The sequence below is a fragment of the Periplaneta americana genome, chromosome 12 (assembly GCF_040183065.1).
Source record: "Periplaneta americana isolate PAMFEO1 chromosome 12, P.americana_PAMFEO1_priV1, whole genome shotgun sequence".
NCBI classification, from domain to species: Eukaryota; Metazoa; Arthropoda; class Insecta; order Blattodea; family Blattidae; genus Periplaneta; species Periplaneta americana.
Genome location: NC_091128.1, coordinates 50,654,684 through 50,674,905, shown reverse-complemented (window position 1 = coordinate 50,674,905; position 20,222 = coordinate 50,654,684). Strand labels below are relative to the sequence as shown.

General features: G+C 35.5%; 1 protein-coding gene across 1 annotated transcript in view; it reads right to left on the bottom strand.

Moving 5' to 3' along the window:
* Arr2 (arrestin 2) overlaps positions 1-20,222 on the bottom strand; it is a 45,428-nt gene that overhangs the window by 6,329 nt on the left and 18,877 nt on the right. Inside the window, exons 4-5 of the mRNA XM_069841290.1 lie at positions 11,659-11,847; positions 4,036-4,224 (exon numbers count right to left, since the gene is read on the bottom strand). Coding sequence (XP_069697391.1) covers positions 4,036-4,224; positions 11,659-11,847 — 378 coding nt within the window. The remainder of the gene's footprint in view (positions 1-4,035; positions 4,225-11,658; positions 11,848-20,222) is intronic.

The window sequence follows — 20,222 nt, the reverse complement described above, 5'->3', positions numbered from 1 at the left end:
ATTTACACTGACTTAATAATATTCTCATAATGTCAACATTAAATTATTGAAACTTACAATAACTTCAGTTAAGGGAACCCGTATGTTAAAATTGACCAAAATATGCATTTTTAGATTTTTACTTAATATTATTCCTTATTCAATTCTGAACAGATTGATATATACATTATTAGCGGTAGGACCTTTTTGAATGTCTTTTTATGACTTTAAATGGCTGAGTGTGCGTGGGTATTTAAATGCATGCTAGCGTCACGCCCACTTCTGTAGTTCGTTCGACTGCAGGCTGTTTCTATCATTATTTTCTCCTTGAATTCATGTAAGAAGAAGAAGAAAACATGTACAAGACGAAAATTGTGTTGGCTACTCTGTTCTAGCACAGAGTAGCCAACAGTGCTTTGCTTGTTACAGTTGTGAGAGTGAATTAGCACGTGGCTTTGTTTATTGTGATTTTGTGGTGTTGTGAATATAGTTCATAGTGCTCTTATTGTGTAAATATACCTAGAAGAAAGAGTTTTAATAAAGGGAAAAAACGTAAGTTCCGTGGCAATCAATATACAAATACAAACAGTGTTAGTTGTACCCCCAGCATTGAGGTTAGGGCAGAGAAAAACAATGAACCTACACCTAGCTCATCCAAGAAAAAACTTGTTTATTTGGAGAATGAGAATATAACAGGTACTGAAGGTCAAAATGTGTCATCATCTAGTAATAATAATATTATTATAGATTTAGGTATACTATCTGACTTCATAAAACAGCATGTGAAATGCAAATACTGCAATAGTGAAGACTGTGTGGAAATGTTTGAAAACATTAGTTCCAGGAAGGGATTGGCAACAAAAATAAATTTACATTGCAGTAATTGTGAAAGTGTAAAGTCCACAATGACATCTGCAATGAACAGAAATAGGCTGTACAATGTAAATACAAGACTTGTGTATGGTATGCGAAGCATTGGTAAGGGCAGACACGCTGCACAAACATTTTGTGCTATTATGAATCTTCCTCCTCCACCTGCTAGGTTTGACAGAGAAGTTTTCTTTATAAATGAATCCCTCTCTGAAATTGCAGAAGCCTCAATGAGAAAAGCTGCAATGGAAACTGTGGAGTTGAATGGTAACAACAGAGACATATGTGGGGCTTTCGATGGCAGTTGGCAAAAGCGGGGGCATACGTCACTAAATGGTGTTGTCACTGCAACATCATTACTCACGGGCAAGGTGTTGGCAGTGGAAATATTGACTAAATATTGTCAGACATGTTCACAGGGAAAGGGAACTGTACATAAATGTACAAAAAACTATAAAGGTTATAGTGGAGGAATGGAGGTGCAAGGTGCAGTGAACATTTTTAGGCAGTCTGAGGATTCTCTGAATATTCGGTATGTGCAATATCTTGGTGATGGTGACAGCAAGGGTTTCAAAAAGGTACAAGAAGACAAACCCTATGGGGAGGGGGTAGAAATTGAAAAACTTGAATGCATAGGCCACGTTCACAAGAGAATGGGAGCACGACTGGGAAGACTCAAGAAGGAGCTAAAGGGGATAAAACTGGATGATGGCAAGACACTCGCTGGAGCGGGTCGTTTGACCAATACAGAAATTGATCTCTTTCAGACCTACTATGGCTTAGCCATTAGAAGGAACACAGGGAATGTGGAAGAAATGAGGAAGAGTGTATGGGCTACATACTTCCATAAAATTTCAACCAACGAGAAACCATACCATCAACTCTGTCCCAAAGGTCTGGATTCGTGGTGCGGTTATAATAAGGCACAAGCTCAAAATAAAGTATATGATCACAGACATTCCCTACCAGAAGCTGTCATGTTGAAGGTAAAGCCAATATTCAGAGATCTTGCTGACAAGAAGCTGTTAGAGAAATGTACACACGGCTGCACCCAAAACCCCAATGAAAGTTTCAACAACTGCATATGGGAAAGATTGCCAAAGACAGTGTTTGTGGGCCTGAATGTCCTCAAGACTGGTGTCCTGGATGCTGTTATCACTTTCAATGATGGCAGTAGCAGCAGAAAGAAGTTCTGGAGTTGATGGGCATAAAACCAGGATTGAATATGGAACGTGCGCTATGTGCCATCAATGTCCGAAGAGTAAAAGAAGCTGAGAAAGCGATGCAAATCCAGTCAAAAGAGCATAGGACTGCAAAGAGGAACCAGAAAAGAAGACGAGAAGAGGAAGAAAAGGAGAAGGAAAATGATTACAATCCAGGGATGCATTGAAACTACAGTAATTGTAAGTTTGAACTTTATCCACTGTTTTCTCAAAACTACATTTTTTATACTTTAGGTACACTTTTCTAAAAAAACTATTGCAGCTATCAGTCTGAAATTTGGAACAGTGCTTTATTATTGTATTAGTAACTGTTTGCTACCACAATTACTGTTCTAACATTATTAGTTCCATTACCAGTCACACAGGATTGATTGTTTTTCTATGTAAATTAATTATAAAAAATGAAATTGATTTAAATAATGTTAGAAATAAGTCAGCATTCTAGCAGAGGTAGTAAATTATAGCCAAAAGCATTATTACTAGGCCTCCAAAGTTTCAAGTCTCTAGGCTTAATACATTCTTTGAAAAGTGTACCTATCAAATTGATTATGTATAATTAATTAGCATAATTTAAATCTGAATTATTCCAAAACTACTATGTCGATTTATATGCAATTATAAATTATGTTTTCTCCTACTTTTAAGAACGAGTGTTCAAAATTTTATCTCATTATATGCAAAAACAGCCTAGTTACTTAAAAATATGTAAATGCATGAAAATCTAAAATTTTAACATACGGGTTCCCAAGAGATTATTGTGTCCTTTGATGAATGCTACAGAAAGGGCTGCTAAATACGCAGGTATTTATTTATTTTTTGTAATTTAATACTAATTTCATTTACACTGACTTAATAATATTCTCATAATGTCAACATTAAATTATTGAAACTTACAATAACTTCAGTTAACCATGGGCGTGAGTTCGAGAGGGGAACAAATTTAAAACTTTAGTTAGCTCAAAAGTATACATGAAGTTTTAATATTTCATTTAAATAACATGCAGCATTACACTCGTAAAAATTTTAATTTCTATATATTAAAAAAATCTTAATAAATTTTACGACGCTATGTCATCATCTCAGGTTATTTAGCGTCTGAATGAGATGAAGATGGTAATGCGAGTGAAATGAGTCCAGGTCCAGCAATGATAGTTACCGAGCATTTGTTCATATTGGGTTGAGGGAAAACCCTGGAAAAAACCTCAACCAGGTAACTTGCCCCGACCGGGATTCAAACCCGAGTCACCTGCTTTCGCTGCCAGACGCGCTAACCATTACTCTATAGGTATGGACTATGCAGTGTAGGTTATTTAATTATTATTGTTGTTATTATTATTATTATTATTATTATTATTATTATTATTATTATTATTATTATTAGTTACTATATTGTGAACCAGAAATATAGGTCTAATATTTACATTGACTGTTGTGGTATAACACTGTCATTGAATAATTGCTTTCCGTAATTAACTTAATTATAGATATTAAATGTATAATATGTAGCCTGTATGAATTAATAATCCGGATACAAAGTTAATGTTTTACTGAGGGACAATGTTTTCACTGTAGTTGATAGCGAAAGTTTAGGTCACACAAACCCGGTTCTGTCTCGATGTTTGGTTTTGAGAGTGGGGGAAAACCTTACATTCCTTGCTCGGATCATCTCGTGAAATGTGGACAGTACCTTTCCGTGTAAGCCTCACCGCGGTCCCACATGCCTGGTCATACAAGTTACGATGAGCCCAGTGGTGAGACCATGGTTCATACCACTACCACCAGCAACGAATGACCACCGACTCGGAGCAAGCCCGAAAACTAGGAAAGAAACGGAGATGATGATGGAAGAGGGGAAGTGTAAATATGATGGCGAAATGAATCCGAAAGTTGTGCTAACTGGTACTCCACAGCAGTGGCCTAACATACTGCCTCAGTGAGAGATATGTTTTTGAGAATTCTGTACCTTGAGGTATCCATCCAGGGCGATTCCGTGACGGTCCTTGTTGCTAGCAGCCAGAGGCACCAAATAGAACACCTTGGTGAAGGAAGCGCCGGGAGTGATGGGGCAGCCCTCGCGGGTCTCCAGGCTGGCCACATGGCGCGAGTACTGCGCGTTCACCATCGTCACTTCGCAGTGCTGCACCACGTACACCTGCAACGACCACCAGTGCCATCTGTCTCATAGCAAGGGTCACAGTGTACGCAACAGTTATGGTACAGATTTAAGGCTTTGTCGTGGGTTTGAATCAGTGAGGGAAGTGGGAAAAAACTAGAGGCGGTATGCTACCCGAAGATTTTCCCCTGGCATACCCCGATTTAAAAAAAGTCATACTCCCTCCCTTACAACATGCATATACAACATGCTGTATACAATAAATTGTTACGTGGAGTCAGTAAAGCGAATCTTTGCAGCTTACGCAACACATTAAATTTCTTAATAAAATAATTTCAAGTTACTTCAGTTATTTGCTAGATTATTTTGCAATGTCCATTGAGACTTATGATTTAAATAATATTAAAGCTTCAAAGTGCCTTACTTAATTATAAATAAAACGTCCAACAACAACAAAAATGACACAGTCACTAAATTGGCAACAATGGCCGCCACAAGCTACAGACCACAGCCTTCTATACTTGTAAACATTCCAGGGGTTGAATTATAAAATACGCGTCTCTAAATACACGTTCAATGCAGTTCCTGAAGGCTGTGGTTTAGATTTATGAAGCAAACAAATAGTATTCTTTGTTGTGAAGAAATGTATAAAGGAATTTTTAAAGATCACATTTTTTCATGACGGTATGTCATTTTTCACTAACGGTATGTCTTCTGGCCATAGAAACCAGTGGCGGTATTCCATACCGGCGCATACCGTCTCACTTCCCTCACTGGTTTGAATCTCTCGAAGGGCACAGATGATCGTGGTGTGCTATCTTTAATGAACACCACATATGTGTCACACAACTTCATAAAAATTATATTCATGTAACTATGGATTGATAAAATAATGTCAGGATGAAATTTACCAGGATAATAAATACACTATCTAGAAATACAGATTTCTTAACGTCATTTCCATTACAATCAACATCGTTGTTAACTACAAGATTTCTTATCTCGGTACATGTACCGTCTCTTAGGGAGATTATTAAACTTATTCGCTCTAAGGCTTAATTGGCCCCTCTTGGTCTTTGTGACTATGTCCTTGGAGTTCGTAAGTCTTCTGAACACGCTGCCTACATAATGTTGAATACGATTGCTTATGGAACTTCCAATTGGGTCAAACATTTATATTAATTCCCCTCCTTCGAATTTAGAATTCAAGTTCGTTACGGACTTCGCCCTTGGTAATCAGTACATGGGATCACATGACTCTAAAGAGGTCCTACTTTTCTAGGTGTGGTACACTTGCGAGCAAGTTCGCTACCGGTACTCCCAGAAATATTTCTGTTTCTTACAGTAGTCTCTATTCACTAATTATCCCAAAAATACATCTAACCAACAAAATCTCGAAAGTTGAGTTTTCAATGCAACAGCGATATATCTAAAAACGTCACATCCTTGTGGATGTAAAATAATATAACTCTCTTTCAAAGCAGACATTTTGATTTCAATGTTGGCATTCCGACTAATACTGATCTATCGGTAACAAAACAGCGAACCAAGTGAAGCAATTTTTGGTAAAAGTGACGATAAACAATTAATGAAGGCTTTAAGAGAGGAATTAACATATGAAGAGGTGAGAATGATATAGTTATAACGCTCAAAGGCAAGATTTCGTAGGAGAACGTGTTGAAAGTCCAGAGTCCGATGCTATCAGGTACGGTGTCATAATTTCTTTAATTTCTTCAGCGTAAACTTACGTCATTTATTGAGTAAATTTTACAATATCTTATGCTCGACCATGCCGAAATGTAGTAATTATACACCTGGTAGCAGACCTTTAATGCATATCATTAAAGTACACCTACTCATTAAAGGTCAGGTCTTTCAGCCAATGACGACTCAGGTTACAACTGATTATTCTCGGATATGCAATCGAAAGAGAATTAGCGAAAAGTCACGGAGGCTGGAAATCCAATACTGTCGCAGAAGGTTATGTTCTGTTACTATAATAATTAGCGTTAATTGTAAATAATATTCAAATAAATTCAATTTGTCATCTCGTTTTTCAATGTATAATTTTATTTCAATGTTATCTCTGTAGGTTCTTATGGCCTAGCAAGGTCAATGTGAACATCTGTTCCTCGGAAAAAATCAATACTTTCGCGTCTGCGCACATCTCACAACATACGGGACATTGTTCCAGGTCAGATACACTAAAATTAATAATATCAAGTTAGAAATATGGTCGAGCATAAAAAGTCGTATGAAACTCGCCTATATTGATATGGATATTTATGAAACGAGCGCAAGCGAGTTTCATAATTTTCATACGAGCTTCTTAATTACCTTCATTATAGGCTCGTTGCATAATGTACTATTACTAATAGCGTCGACCTGGTTGGCGAGTTGGTATAGCGCTGGCCTTCTATGCCCAAGGTTGCGGGTTCGATCCCGGGCCAGGTCGATGGCATTTAAGTGTGCTTAAATGCGAGAGGCTCATTTCAGTAGATTTACTGGCATGTAAAAGAACTCCTGCGGGACAAAATTCCGGCACATTCGGCGATGCTGATATAACCTCTCACTTGCGATCGTCGTTAAATAAAACATAACATTTATTAATAGCTTTCCCATATGTGTAAGAAATGAATTCGCACAAAAAACTATTTTTGTTAAAAGTGTGGCTTCTCACACTTCATGTATTGATGGAAGCACAACAACAATAACAAAACAAATCCTTGAAGAGAGATGAGAAGCCATAAGCCTATATGAGGAGAAAAGGACATTTTGTGCCATGAAAGTGTGTATGACAACAGGTGAATGAAATAGTGACTTCACCTAAATTTAAGCTGTATGTGTATTGAAATGCATTAACTATATTTCATGAATTTTAAAATGTAGACTAATTTAACGACACTATATCAACTACTAGGTTATTTAGTATCGACAGGGCTTGTGATAGCGGATGGTATTTGGTGACATAAGTGTATAACAATCGCATTTATCATCGGATAAAAGTTTTCAATTTTGCATAATGAATTGAAACTATAATTTTTTTTGTATTGCTGTGTGATGTAGAAATGAAATTGATAATATGAAATATTTTACATATGCGCCCTTGGTTTCAGCCGATGTAGAACGCAGTTTTTCCGCATACAAGGTTATACTATCCGACACTCGGCGGTCATTTTCATTTGAAACTTTGAAAATGAGTGTTGTTGTTTATTGCAGCAGGAACCGAAACCAAGCAAACAACATGCAAGAAAAGTAAGGTACTGAGTAGATTGATAAATAAATTAATGTAACAGTTAAATATAGAAAAATCAAAATTGTACGCCATATACGTTTTCGGCATTCTAAAACTGTAATGTAAAAGTCTAAATATAAAAAACATCTTTTCAGACTTATGTTTTACCATATTTTTGACAATGTAAGTATGATTTCCAACAATTATTCTCAATCTCGCAATCATTTTAGAACTTTCCGATATTAACTCTTATTATACAATAATTGTATTTTCTTGATTTTATAACACGCAATAATCGTATACAAAACACGGAACGTGCTTGCTTAGGCGTGTGTCAAATTCGCTTCCGCTGCCTGTACTTGAAACACGTCGACTACATTCTGTCCGGGGCGTCGTATATTCACCTCAGACTAATACAAATATACCGATGTCACGGCCTTGGTTATATTAAATACAGTTTACTACCTATAAACAGCGTACCAGTATATAGCATCATATATTGTTTTTTTCCTCATATCAAATGGATCAATAGCAAATGAGTTTCTTCGGCAGTTACTTTATGCAATCTGAAGTACATCAAACTGATCTGACCCGGCGAAATACATTTATCCAAATCGGGACTGAAACCCAAGATTGTGGACTCCATACAACGTCAAAGAAACAAATAGAAAAATCCATAAACATTTAAAATCACAACAAAGCTATGAATAGGCTTACTAGATATAAACAAATATATAGTACGTCCGCTCAAATGGGAGCCACTTGGAACGTGCGATTGGACACACTTACCACAGGGAGCAAGTAGGCACGCGACTCCGAGCAGGTCCATGTAAACAACGCTGCGTTGCCATCTCTCTCTTGTGAAGACTAAAGTGAACCTTCGTGTGCGTCTTATAATGCAGAACTAAAACACGAACACCTTCTATTCAGAGTCCGTTGAGTCACTATTTAAATCAATTACACACGATTCCAAGCTAGCTTCTAAGGAGCGATAATCACTTTCTTTGTCTTTACATGTTCGATATACTTTACCTAAGGCTTTTTTTTATTAATGTCATCCACCACATTTGCTTTTAAAGCACATACTTCTTGAACAGATTTATTTCCCAATGTATTTTCTGACCGGACATTTCTCTTCAGTTCCGAACAAACGAATTCTATGGCATTGAGACAACAATGGTAGTGGGGGGCAGTCGTAGTGCAACATGGCCGTATTTTGATGATAGTTCGTCAATTACATACATCTTTTTCTATGACGGCTACGTTTCTTGTTGCGCGAGTCACTTCTGTAGCAGCACTGGTATTTTTCAATGGTGTCCGGCACTTACCACCATCGTCTTTAAAATACGTATAAATACTAATTATAATTAACACTGTTTGCTCTTGTACAATCTTACCGCGTCCTAATGGCGATTGTGTGGATTTACGTCTACGACTATTGTTATTATCAGTTTTCCAAAAACGCCACATTATACAATCATAATGTATGGAACACAAAAGCTACAATACACATTTACGGTCTTCTGCCTTGTTCTCAGCTAACTGTACCTTTACTTGCGTGCTCGTCTGAAACCGAATACTATATGAACTTGTTCTCTGAGCACCGACTTAGATCTGTCAACAGCGCTGGCGTACCAACAATCAGACGCGTGCTTCAAGATTGAAACACCTGACGCCTCCCGCTCAAGGTAGGTGCAAGTGGCTCTCATTTGAGCGGACGTACTATAGCCTAGTTTGTGTCCGCATTTTGGATACCCCTTCATAGAAAACCCAATGAAAAATTATGAAGATAGTCTCCAGTAATGAAGCTATCTTTAAGCTAAATGGAACCACAATCTGTAATAATTATTGTACTTACTGGACGGCTAATAATTCACACATTACTGAACAACAACATTTGAATTAGCCAAGTCGCACTGTAGAGTGTGGAAATATTTGAACTTTTATACTTCGCACCATTATTTTGTTATTCAGAGTTGAAGTTGTGAAGATAATTTGTCGACAACAGGTAGCAAAAGTAAGTCCTTAAAACTGAAATATTTAGTGAACAAATATATTACGAGTACTTATTTTTTTCAGTCAATGACTTATCGCATAATATTTAAGGATTTATTCCTGTATATTAAATTGAATGCTTTTATAAACGTTTTCGTCGCCTAGCGAGATCGTTAGATAAAACATTAAGAAAAGGCAATATTTTAACCTCAAGGTTGTCTATATATATATATATATCTATATCAAGCATCAATTATCACTAAATAAATAGATAAAATTATAAAATAAGAGTAATGAGTTGAATTAAAATCTAGTTAAAATATGTGAGAATACAATAATTTACAAGATATATTACGGGTTTTCACTTACATTTTGAGAGTGTGCATGTACTCGGTTAATGTAAGTGAAAGCTTGCTTAAATGTGATCCGTTATATTTAAAATGTGTGATGTGGTATAATATTCTAAATAGAAGAAGTCAAATGATCTATGTTGCACTGAATTGAATATACAACTTTAGTATAAATTTTATGTTAAATTAGGCTTATCATAATGCTTTTATAATTTGTAAAATAAGAAGTAAATTTATGATAATATGTTATACATGTTCTGGTATTAATATTATAAAGGAATCGAGATATTTATGGTAGAAATGTATTGCAACATGTGGTTTGTGTAGTACTATGTGAAGAGACGTGTGTGGATCATTTATAATTTAGGATTCATCTACTAATATGTGGCCATGTTCCATGGTTAATACTTCGTAAATCGTATTTTGTAGTTAAGATGTAATAAAATTTAAACATATAATTTTGTAAAGCAGTGCGTAAATGGACATATGTGATTCATTAGTACTTTAAGAAATCTCCTCCATTGAGGAGTAGTGCTGTGTGGTTTTTGCTTCGTCGCCTTCAATGATGTAGAGGAGAAGGTGGAAATATGGGCTACCCTTTTGTTTTCCTCATAATAATGGAAAATTGTGTGGCATATTGCTTGGAAATCTGCAATGACATACAGTACAGAGTAATTATTCATATACAATTTTTACAGTCTTAAAGGTCAATAGTTGCAATAGTTATTTACATATAATTACTTTTTTAAAGAAAGACGAACTGGTCCTCTATAGGTAGTAGGATCTAAATATGGGCTACCACAAAAATTTGAAAATAAAATTGCAAAAATAATAAAGAAACATAAGTAGGAAACCTGTGTTACATGAATGGCAGTATTCTGTAACAAATAACGCAAGTCACGATAATGAAAATACGGGACGTGTTAATGTGCTGGTAATATGGGCTACCTATTCCATATTTGACACATAGCGGTAGCCCATATTAGCAGCATCGACTCATGAACGTTTCTAAGATTATGTATGGCAATTGTTGTCCTAAATAAATATTACCCTTATGCCATGTGATAGAGCCATTCTTCATCAGTGCAACACATCAAGCGTGATTTCTAAACACGAAATATATTTCTTTCAATAAAATTGAAACTACATAACTGCAAAAACTTTGAAATTGATGAAAAACACGAAGATCACACCATATCCACATCACAAACGCAAGTGGTTTGTCTCTTTGTGCATGCAGACTGATGGACGCGAGATGTACTTTTAGAGCTTTTTCGCTAGGTAACAACACCATTAGTAAAAAAAGAGGTAGCCCATATTACCACTCCTAGCCCATATTTCCACCTTCTCCTCTATGTACAGACGATTATGAGTGCTGATGTATCTTGGGGGTGTGAGATGGAATTCACTATTGTATTAACGTTCAAACGATTTTGAAAGGTGTTATATCTCGAGTGTCTGAAATGAAATTCACTGTTGTATCTGATCGGTTGATGTGTGTGTGTGTGTGTGTGTGTGTGTGTGTGTGTGTGTGTGTGTGTGTGTGTGTGTGTGTGTGTGTGTGTGTGTTGATTGAGTACGGACTGGAAGAAGAACCCCAAAATGAATTGCAAAATTTAAAACTGAAATTTAATTAATCTGTCTATAACAGAAAATTTATTCGAATAAAGATCAAACCCAAAACAACATCTTTTTAGAAAAAAAGGGGGGGGGGAAGAAGTGTTGTACGTATTGCATTCTAGACCTAACATCAGGGTGCAGTGCATTATAAAGGTTGTTTAAATGACCTACAGAAAAGTATCACTACAGAATATTTCACACATTGGAAAAGAAAACATTACATTTAAATGTATCTTGAATTTAGTGGTTCGATCCCGAGGTATGTCAAATTACCTTGATGTTTCGCACTGCCTTCCGCGAGTTGTTGGAGATGATGACGTTGGCAGCCAGTTTTTCGCCGTGGTAGTAAGTCTCTTTGTCCAGGGTCACCTCCAGATTCAATTTGCCCTGAGAGAATGTGAAACCTTTGCTGACCAAAGAACTCGGCAGACGTAGGCCGCGACTTGGAGGAGCGAATTGCAACTGTGGAACAACACAGAAAATATTAAGAGAAGCAGAAATGCAGTGTGTAAGATTAATTTCAGAATCGTTTAATAATTGCGTCTATTATGAAATTTATATTACCACAGCAATAGAGTGACATTCGTAGATAAATGCCATCCATTTACAAAATAAATTACTCATTCAACCATGTATTGTAAAACAAGTTTATTTCTATCCTAAGTATATTTTTCTATTTTATCTTGGCTACTATATCAACATGACCTCCACTAATTATACTACTAATAATAATTTAATATTAATCCATCAATCTCAACATCGTCTCTTTTTTCACTCAGTTATTACTAGTATTATTATTTACTAATTTTATTATCATCTTTATGTGAGCTTTTTTTTTTAAGTATTTTGTCTACAAAGTATGTATATCTATGTAACGGAACTGTCCCCGAACACGAGCTTTGCTCTTTCGGGGTGTTTTAATGTAACGTTTTTATGTATATGTTATTATAAAATAAAATCTAAAATCTAAATCTTAAAAAAACTTAGAAACTAAAACATCTAACAAGAGTAAACACAATATCTACAGTATTTTCTATGTTAAGGAGAAAATAGTAACGCTTCTGGAAATTATGAAATAAGAAATATTATTAGATGCCTTCTCATTGCAGCTACGGTACATATCACTCAGCAATAAAATCAACTCTATTTTAAATGAATATTTATTAAATTTCCTACGATAGCATTCCTATAGAAGCATTTTTTTCTTCAAAAGTCATGAATAGACAGTGGATGCGGGATGACTTAAGGAAAAGTAAAGTTGTTTCGTATCAGAGTACATGGCACGTGCCGCGTCGTTCGTCTTTTGTGTACCTGGCGAGTACAGCAGCGTACATAACGAAGGAACCCCGGTCCACATTGCAACCCAGTGTGTGCAGTTGTGTTATCCTGCTCAAGTATTTAGTACGAGTTGAATAGTGTAGTGCTGATCCATTCATAATGTCGAAGTCAAAACGTTAAATTCGCTTAGAGATACGAAATGCAATTAAGAAATATGAGAATGACATTTTATGTATTAACGAAGAATATATCGTGTGTAATGTATGTAAAATTTAAATAAAAACCAGAACAATTCAGGCTATAGAGAAACATTGCAACAGTACATCGCAAGCGTTGAAATAAAATCTCAGGAACCATCATCATCATCATTTAGTTGTGCGGGTCTAAACGACACGTGATTGAGTAATCCTCATTTTAGAGGTTTTCTTCAGAAATTCTCTCGATACAAAAACTGTTTAAGCGATAGGCGAAGACGATTCAGCTTCGACAACTTACAAGAATATATCGTCGTTTACTGCAACGCTGGTAATTGCATCAATGATGACGAGGACTGAACTTGCAAGATGTGCTACACTACTACAGTACGTTATTTTTCTTTTCCTTCTGACTGTACGGAGATACAGTAGCATGTTGACGTCGCCTGTTTACGTTTAAGACCTGTTGAGCCAATGCAATTGTCTGAATGAAAAAAATGTAACATATAGTAAATGTGCACCTACATTAAACGATAATTCATCCCGCATCCACTGTCTAGTCATGACGTTATGACTTCTAATAGTGATCGAACCCTGTCAATGTCATACCATAACACGGCAGAGTGTCACTCTCGATAGTGTTAAGGTCACACTTGACTTCCTCGTCAACAAGCATTTTTTAGAAACCTGTCCACAAACTGTAAAGTAGTTTCTGCGAATAAATCAATTATTAACATTTATTTTTTATTTCCTAATGTAATAATTTTTCGTCAAACATTTCCCATTGTAATCTATGTAATCATGAAGTGTCAACATTCTGTGTAAAGTTTTCGATTTCGAGTAACATTTAGAAAATAAAATGTTTCATTATACACCGTGTCCACACTAAGAGTATACAGAAATAATAGCTTATAATTTCACAACCCTAAGATAAAGCTCAATCAATAGAAAAACTCTCCAAGATTTCGTTTCATATTATACCTTTTCCATGGCCATTGTTGTGTGAAATGTTTCATTTCAAGCTTATTGTCGCAAGAGAACTAATTTCTGTGATGAGATGATTCGGCGTATCGACGAAAATCCCAGGTATGTCGATTTGTTGTTATTCAGTGATGAAGCAACCTTTCACGTTTGCGGGGAGGTTAATCGTCATAATTGCCGAATACGGGGTTCTCAGAATCCCTACAGAGTGATTGAACATGAAAAGGACTCACCGAAAGTCAATGTCTGGTTGGGAATGCACAAAAATGGAGTAACTGACACATTATTTTTTATGGAACCTACAGTGACGGGAGCCACTGGTTGGGAATGCACAAAAATGGAGTAACTGACACATTATGTTTTTATGGAACCTATAGTGATGGGAGCCACTGGTTGGGAATGCACAAAAATGGAGTAACTGACACATTATTTTTTTATGGAACCTAAGTGACGGGAGCCACTGGTTGGGAATGCACAAAAATGGAGTAACTGACACATTATTTTTTTATGGAACCTACAGTGACGGGAGCCACTGGTTGGGAATGCACAAAAATGGAGTAACTGACACATTATTTTTTTATGGAACCTACAGTGACGGGAGCCACTGGTTGGGAATGCACAAAAATGGAGTAACTGACACATTATTTTTTTATGGAACCTACAGTGACGGAAGCCACTGGTTGGGAATACACAAAAATGGAGTAACTGACACATTATTTTTTTATGGAACCTACAGTGACTGGAGCCACTGGTTGGGAATGCACAAAAATGGAGTAACTGACACATTATTTTTTTATAGAACCTAAAGTGACGGGAGCCACGTACCTTGATATAATGGAGAACTTTGCTATTCCGCAACTTCCGCCAGGTTTAACATTTCACAGGATGGTGCTCCACCACACTTCCGTCGAAACGTTAAAACGTTTTTGTATGTAACCTTCCCAAGAAATTGGATTGGTAGAGGTGGGCCAACTTCCTGGCCGCCTAAATCCCCGGATTTAACTGCTTTGAATTTTTTTGCGTGGGGATTTATTAAAAAATTTGTGTACAGCAGAAAAGTTCGTAATTTGATTGATCTGAGACAGCGTATCATTCAAGCAGTTGAGCTTATAACATCTGATATGTTGGTGAATACCTGGCGAGAGGTTGAGTATCTTTTGGTACCTTCGAGCTATAAATGGTGCTCATGTTGAAGTGTACTAGTGGAAATAAAAAAAACTCTTTCAGTTACTCTATACAATGCAGAAGAAATTTATTTAATAAATCTTATCCAACTTACGATGTAAGCTCCTATTTCTGTATAATTTTAGTGTGGACACAGTGTGTTTAATGTCCATACTTCTCCAAAGATTTTGTTAGTAGATAATTAATGTGATCAAATTTTGTGTAGTAATTAGACGACAATGCTGTACTTCAATGAATATATTGGTAGGCAGATAATACACTTAGGCCTAAAGGCATTTCTTCGTTATCGGAGTGCAGGAAAGTTTATTTCTATTAAACCCTCAAAATCGATATTCTACAATACTATCGGTACAGTACTTCCTTACTGCACTTTTTAATGAGAAAGTAAGAGAAACATATCGTTACTTGTCATAGAATTACAAAGGATAGTAATATATATATATATATATATATATATATATATATATATATATATTCTTCGTTAAAGCATAAGATACTGTGTCGGAGAGAAATAAAATACGAATTAAGGAATACGAAAATGCTGGAATAGCCTCTACTTGTTAATAAAATTATCATTATGCGAAACCCAAACACGTAAGTGAAACGGGTAGGCATTGGATACACATATATTTTTTATACATCTTGTGATTACATAACTTTTAACACTATATCACTTCGGAATAGAAAGTATATATATATATATATATATATATATATATATATATCCTTTCTCGTGTTAATTAACTAGGTTACCTTGTTGACCAGTTTCAGCCTGTGGGCTATTCTCATAACTGGGTGGTTTTCGCGCCTTCTGATTGCGTTTCCTGTGGGGGTGTATTTGTGTAGTGTAATGTGGAGTCAAAGAGTATATGTTCTGAAATTGAATTGTGTGTTGAAGATTTAATACGGGTGTGTTTTTGTGTGTCTGTATATTTTGTATTCTAATGTGTTTAGTTTCTGGTTTTTACCGAAAAACCGAAGATGTAGAATTTCCTTGTCTGTGTTTATGTTACTGTAGGTATGGTTGGTGTTTGTAATGTGTTCTGCGTATGTGGAAGAGTTTTGTGACTTGGTTATGGCTATGATATGTTCCTTGTACCAGGTTTGAAATGATCTGCCTGTCTGTCCTATGTAGAAGTTGTTGCAGATATTGCATTTGAGTTTGTATACAACTGTGTGGTTATATTTATTTGTTTGTGTGTTAGATGTTTTTGTAGAGTATTCTATGTTCTGTATGCGATGTTGTAATTTACATTTTTTAACAATTACTATTTAGACACTACGAGTATAAAATACTGCAGATACTGTGTGAAAATATGTTAAATATGTATTTACTAGTTAGTGAAAATCTCGGAATAACATTTTTATTAAAGCAGAGCAAAAATATACCAATAGTTCGTGCAATTAAAAATTAAGATTGATAATATTTACTTCGTACTTCAGTTCGTACTTAAATTGAAGGGTTCAGAGCCATAGTGGGCCAAGCGCCATTTATTAAAAACGGAGAAAGCAAGGGTTAAAGTTAAGTGAATACCATAGTTTAATGAAGATTGACATAGCATTTAGTTTGAATGTGTATATATTACTTGTTATATGCTTCCATTGAATTATGGTGATAACTTCATTTTAACCCTTGTTTTCTACGGTTTTAGTAGATTGCGCTTGGCCCACTATGGTTCTGAACCCTTCAATTCCGAACGACTTTTTTTTCTGCAATTTGCATCTCCTTAAATATTCGTTATGCTCGAATGAACTCTTTAATTTTGGATCCAGTGACTTATAAGTAAGCTCATGTTGGAAAATTCATTCGTTGATCTTGTTTCAATTCTAATATCATGAAGGTAATTATTTGAGGCGGTTCGATGAGATCTTGTTGGACACCAAACTAATAGGATAGCTACCAGCTTCACATCTGATGTACGGAGTGTACAATTAACAGGAACTGCCGTGAATCGAACTCCGTTCCTTGTAGCGCAAAGCTATAAGCTGTTTCTGTTTACTTCTTGGAGGCAAAATATTCAACGTGTTTATATACTTAGTATATTTTAAAGTTCAGTAAACTAGAGCATAAAGAATGTGGTGCGAGTGGAATTGTATACGAGCTACATTAGCGAAATATGAGTGTCTTCCACAGAATTCCACGGTTCCAATTGATTTCCTGAATAATGCTGTTATCTCGAATGACCTCAGAAGTTGCATTACCGATGACAATGAAAGGATAAAAACCACAGACGTAAGAAGAAAGCAGAATAATAATTTTAAGATTATTGATGTAGAAAATGAAAGTGGCCAATTTTACACCAGCGACAGTGAAAGTAAGGACGAACCAGTAGCGGAAAGACAAATAGTGACGAAAAAAAGATGTTAAGGAGACTTACAGATGTCACGTTCAGATACGCCTGACATTTCTTGCTAATGTTCTTTGTTTCTTTGTTTTATCTTCGCACTGCCATACTATAACATGCCCATTTCATGATAGAACGAGTGGGCCTCGTGGACGTTGTAATAATTACGAAGTTTTATTAAAACGTAATGTAATAAGGTAGGTGTCCCTGATGTGGCCATGCTAAGGTTTGAGAATTTTTCTAGCCGCCATTTTGAAAAAAAAAATGTAAACCACTTTTTTCTTACTCGTTCTCAGTCTAATGGACTTTCTTAAAACAATTTCCTTTCCCCATAAAAATTGCTTTAATTGTCCAAAAAGTCCCAAATTCCAAACGTCTACCTAGTGGCCATATCACGAACATGTGCACATGATATGGCCACCCTTGTTCCATGTTCTACAAATCGTGATTATTTTCAGTTTGATAGCGCAGTTGTGCTAAAATTAAATAATTTTGGTGTAAAATGAATAAACATGACACTCAATAATCTTTTGTGCGAGATCTTGCGTATTTGCTTGACATTCATTTTACTGCTTTAGGCTTTTAACATATTATTTTTAGAGACGTTTAACGTAGTAATAATTATAAATTGGAAACTTACCACTGCAATATCACCTAAATTGCGATGTTAATTATTATTTTTAAATATTTGCAAAAATTAAGTAAAGTCTACTACTCCACGAAACTTATTGCATTACTGATACAAGTGACATTAAGGAAGCCGTGAAAAAATCAACAAGATTCCAAATGCCGATGTTATTACTGCAATATGTTATATAAATAATATTGTTAAAATATTAAAATGAAAAATAAATCATTACATAACCTTACCGTTTGTTTTAAGTTCGCATTTATAGACTGGGGGAAAAAAGACAGACGTATATCACGGCCTGCTGGAATATAGTAAACACAGAAAACATTTTATAGCAACAATGTTGAAGAAAGATATTTAGGTTTTCCGAAGTTGCCGTCATTAAACAGAAACCAAGATGGAGATTTCATTGCAACTAATTAGAAATTCGTCTTTCAGGTATGTAATAAACGATCTTCGCACAAAATAATGTACGATACACGAGCGGTATGTTTGTTTTGATGTTCTCGGAAATTAAAAAAGCTCAGCTACGTTTTGCTTTTTCAATCTTTTCCTCGACCATGAAAACGTCAACATACCGCTCTTGTAACGTATATTACTATGTTATAATTCAGAAGTGTAGTCAAAACAGGTTTTTCCATAAAAAAAATAAGTTGTTTTTCTTAAAATACAAAATTTTTGCGTAATCCCAGCTATAGGGCATATAAATATGCCAGGTGAAAAAATATAAGTGAAATGAACTTGATATGGCCATGGTGCATTTGATATGGCCATATCAGGAGCAGGTAAGCTTTCACGAAAATCGTTTGATTATGAACAACTCGTAAAAGATACGCCATCAACGACAACACCAATCAACAGAACATTAAAATCTGAATGTAGTATGATGGTTTTCATGAAACAAGTCTTTGAAAAACATACATAAAATGAAGGAGACTTACCAGAGAAAAATAAGAAGTCACATGAAAACCACAAAACAGGCAACTGACACCATATTGCTCAACCTGACTGGATGGAAAACGGTCAAGTAACATACCAGGATGCCCTTTCACTGGATCCCGCTGCAATTTAGCGGATTTTTTGGTTAACTAACTCACAATAGGAGGTTGGCCATATCAGGAACATGGCCATAACAGGAGCACCCACCTTATGTACCAGGAGATAAACAATTTGCATCTTTACATGACGCAATTCCGTACTACGAAAACACAATAGCTTCTTCATCCTAACTCGTATTCTGGACGTCATTCGTAATTATTAGGGCTAGGATTTTGGTGAAATTGCATCTTTTTCCTAGTAAGCCAGAAACTTAGTCGTTTTAGTATTTATATGTTATGTGATAAACTGAGTGTTTTAAGACATATTTGTTAGGGCATTTTTTTGCATTTTTTGCCTGTTTCAACTCATAAGAGCATCTTTTGTGTTATTCGGACATTTTTGAGGAATTTTAATTTAATTTTGGCTAAAAATCCCCATTATTAACATAAAATAATGTTTATTTCCTTTGATATTTTCTCTACATATTTTGTCCATTAATACCCTTTGTTTTTACTTGGTTATTTAACGAAGCTGTATCAACTACGAGGTTATTTAGCGTCGATGGAGTTGGTGACAGTGATATGATATTTGGCGAATTGAGGCCGAGGATTCGCCATAGATTACCTGATTTTTGCATTACGGTTGGGAAAAACATCGAAAAAAAACCCCAACCAGATAATCAGCCCCAGCGGGAATCGAATCCGCGCCCGGTGGCTAATACCAATTATTTTGTATAATATTTTAATTGTTTTTCTACACAAATATTGCCCTTTTAACGTAGTACACCCATGTAATGGATCAATTCAACCACCCCTTCAATATAGACTCCTCTATACCTGCTAGTTCCGGATAAGAGTGGCCTTGTGGTAGACTCCATGGAAACTACATCAGGTAAAATAATTAATTAAAGTGTACTACTCGTACTTAGAAAAAATTATGTAAAATTAAATAAACTTAAATGTTGGTACTAGAATTTAATTTAATTACTAGTCTAAATATTAAGTAGCACAAAACTCCTTTTCCTATTAAGCAAATTTTAGAATGTAAGATCAATTTTTAGGGCATTTTTTGAAAAAAAAATTAGGTCATAAATGCATTGTTTTTAGGACATTTTTAATGATTTATAGGTCATCAAAATCCTAGCCCCAGTAATTATGTTCGAAACAAACTATTCCTAGATTGCCT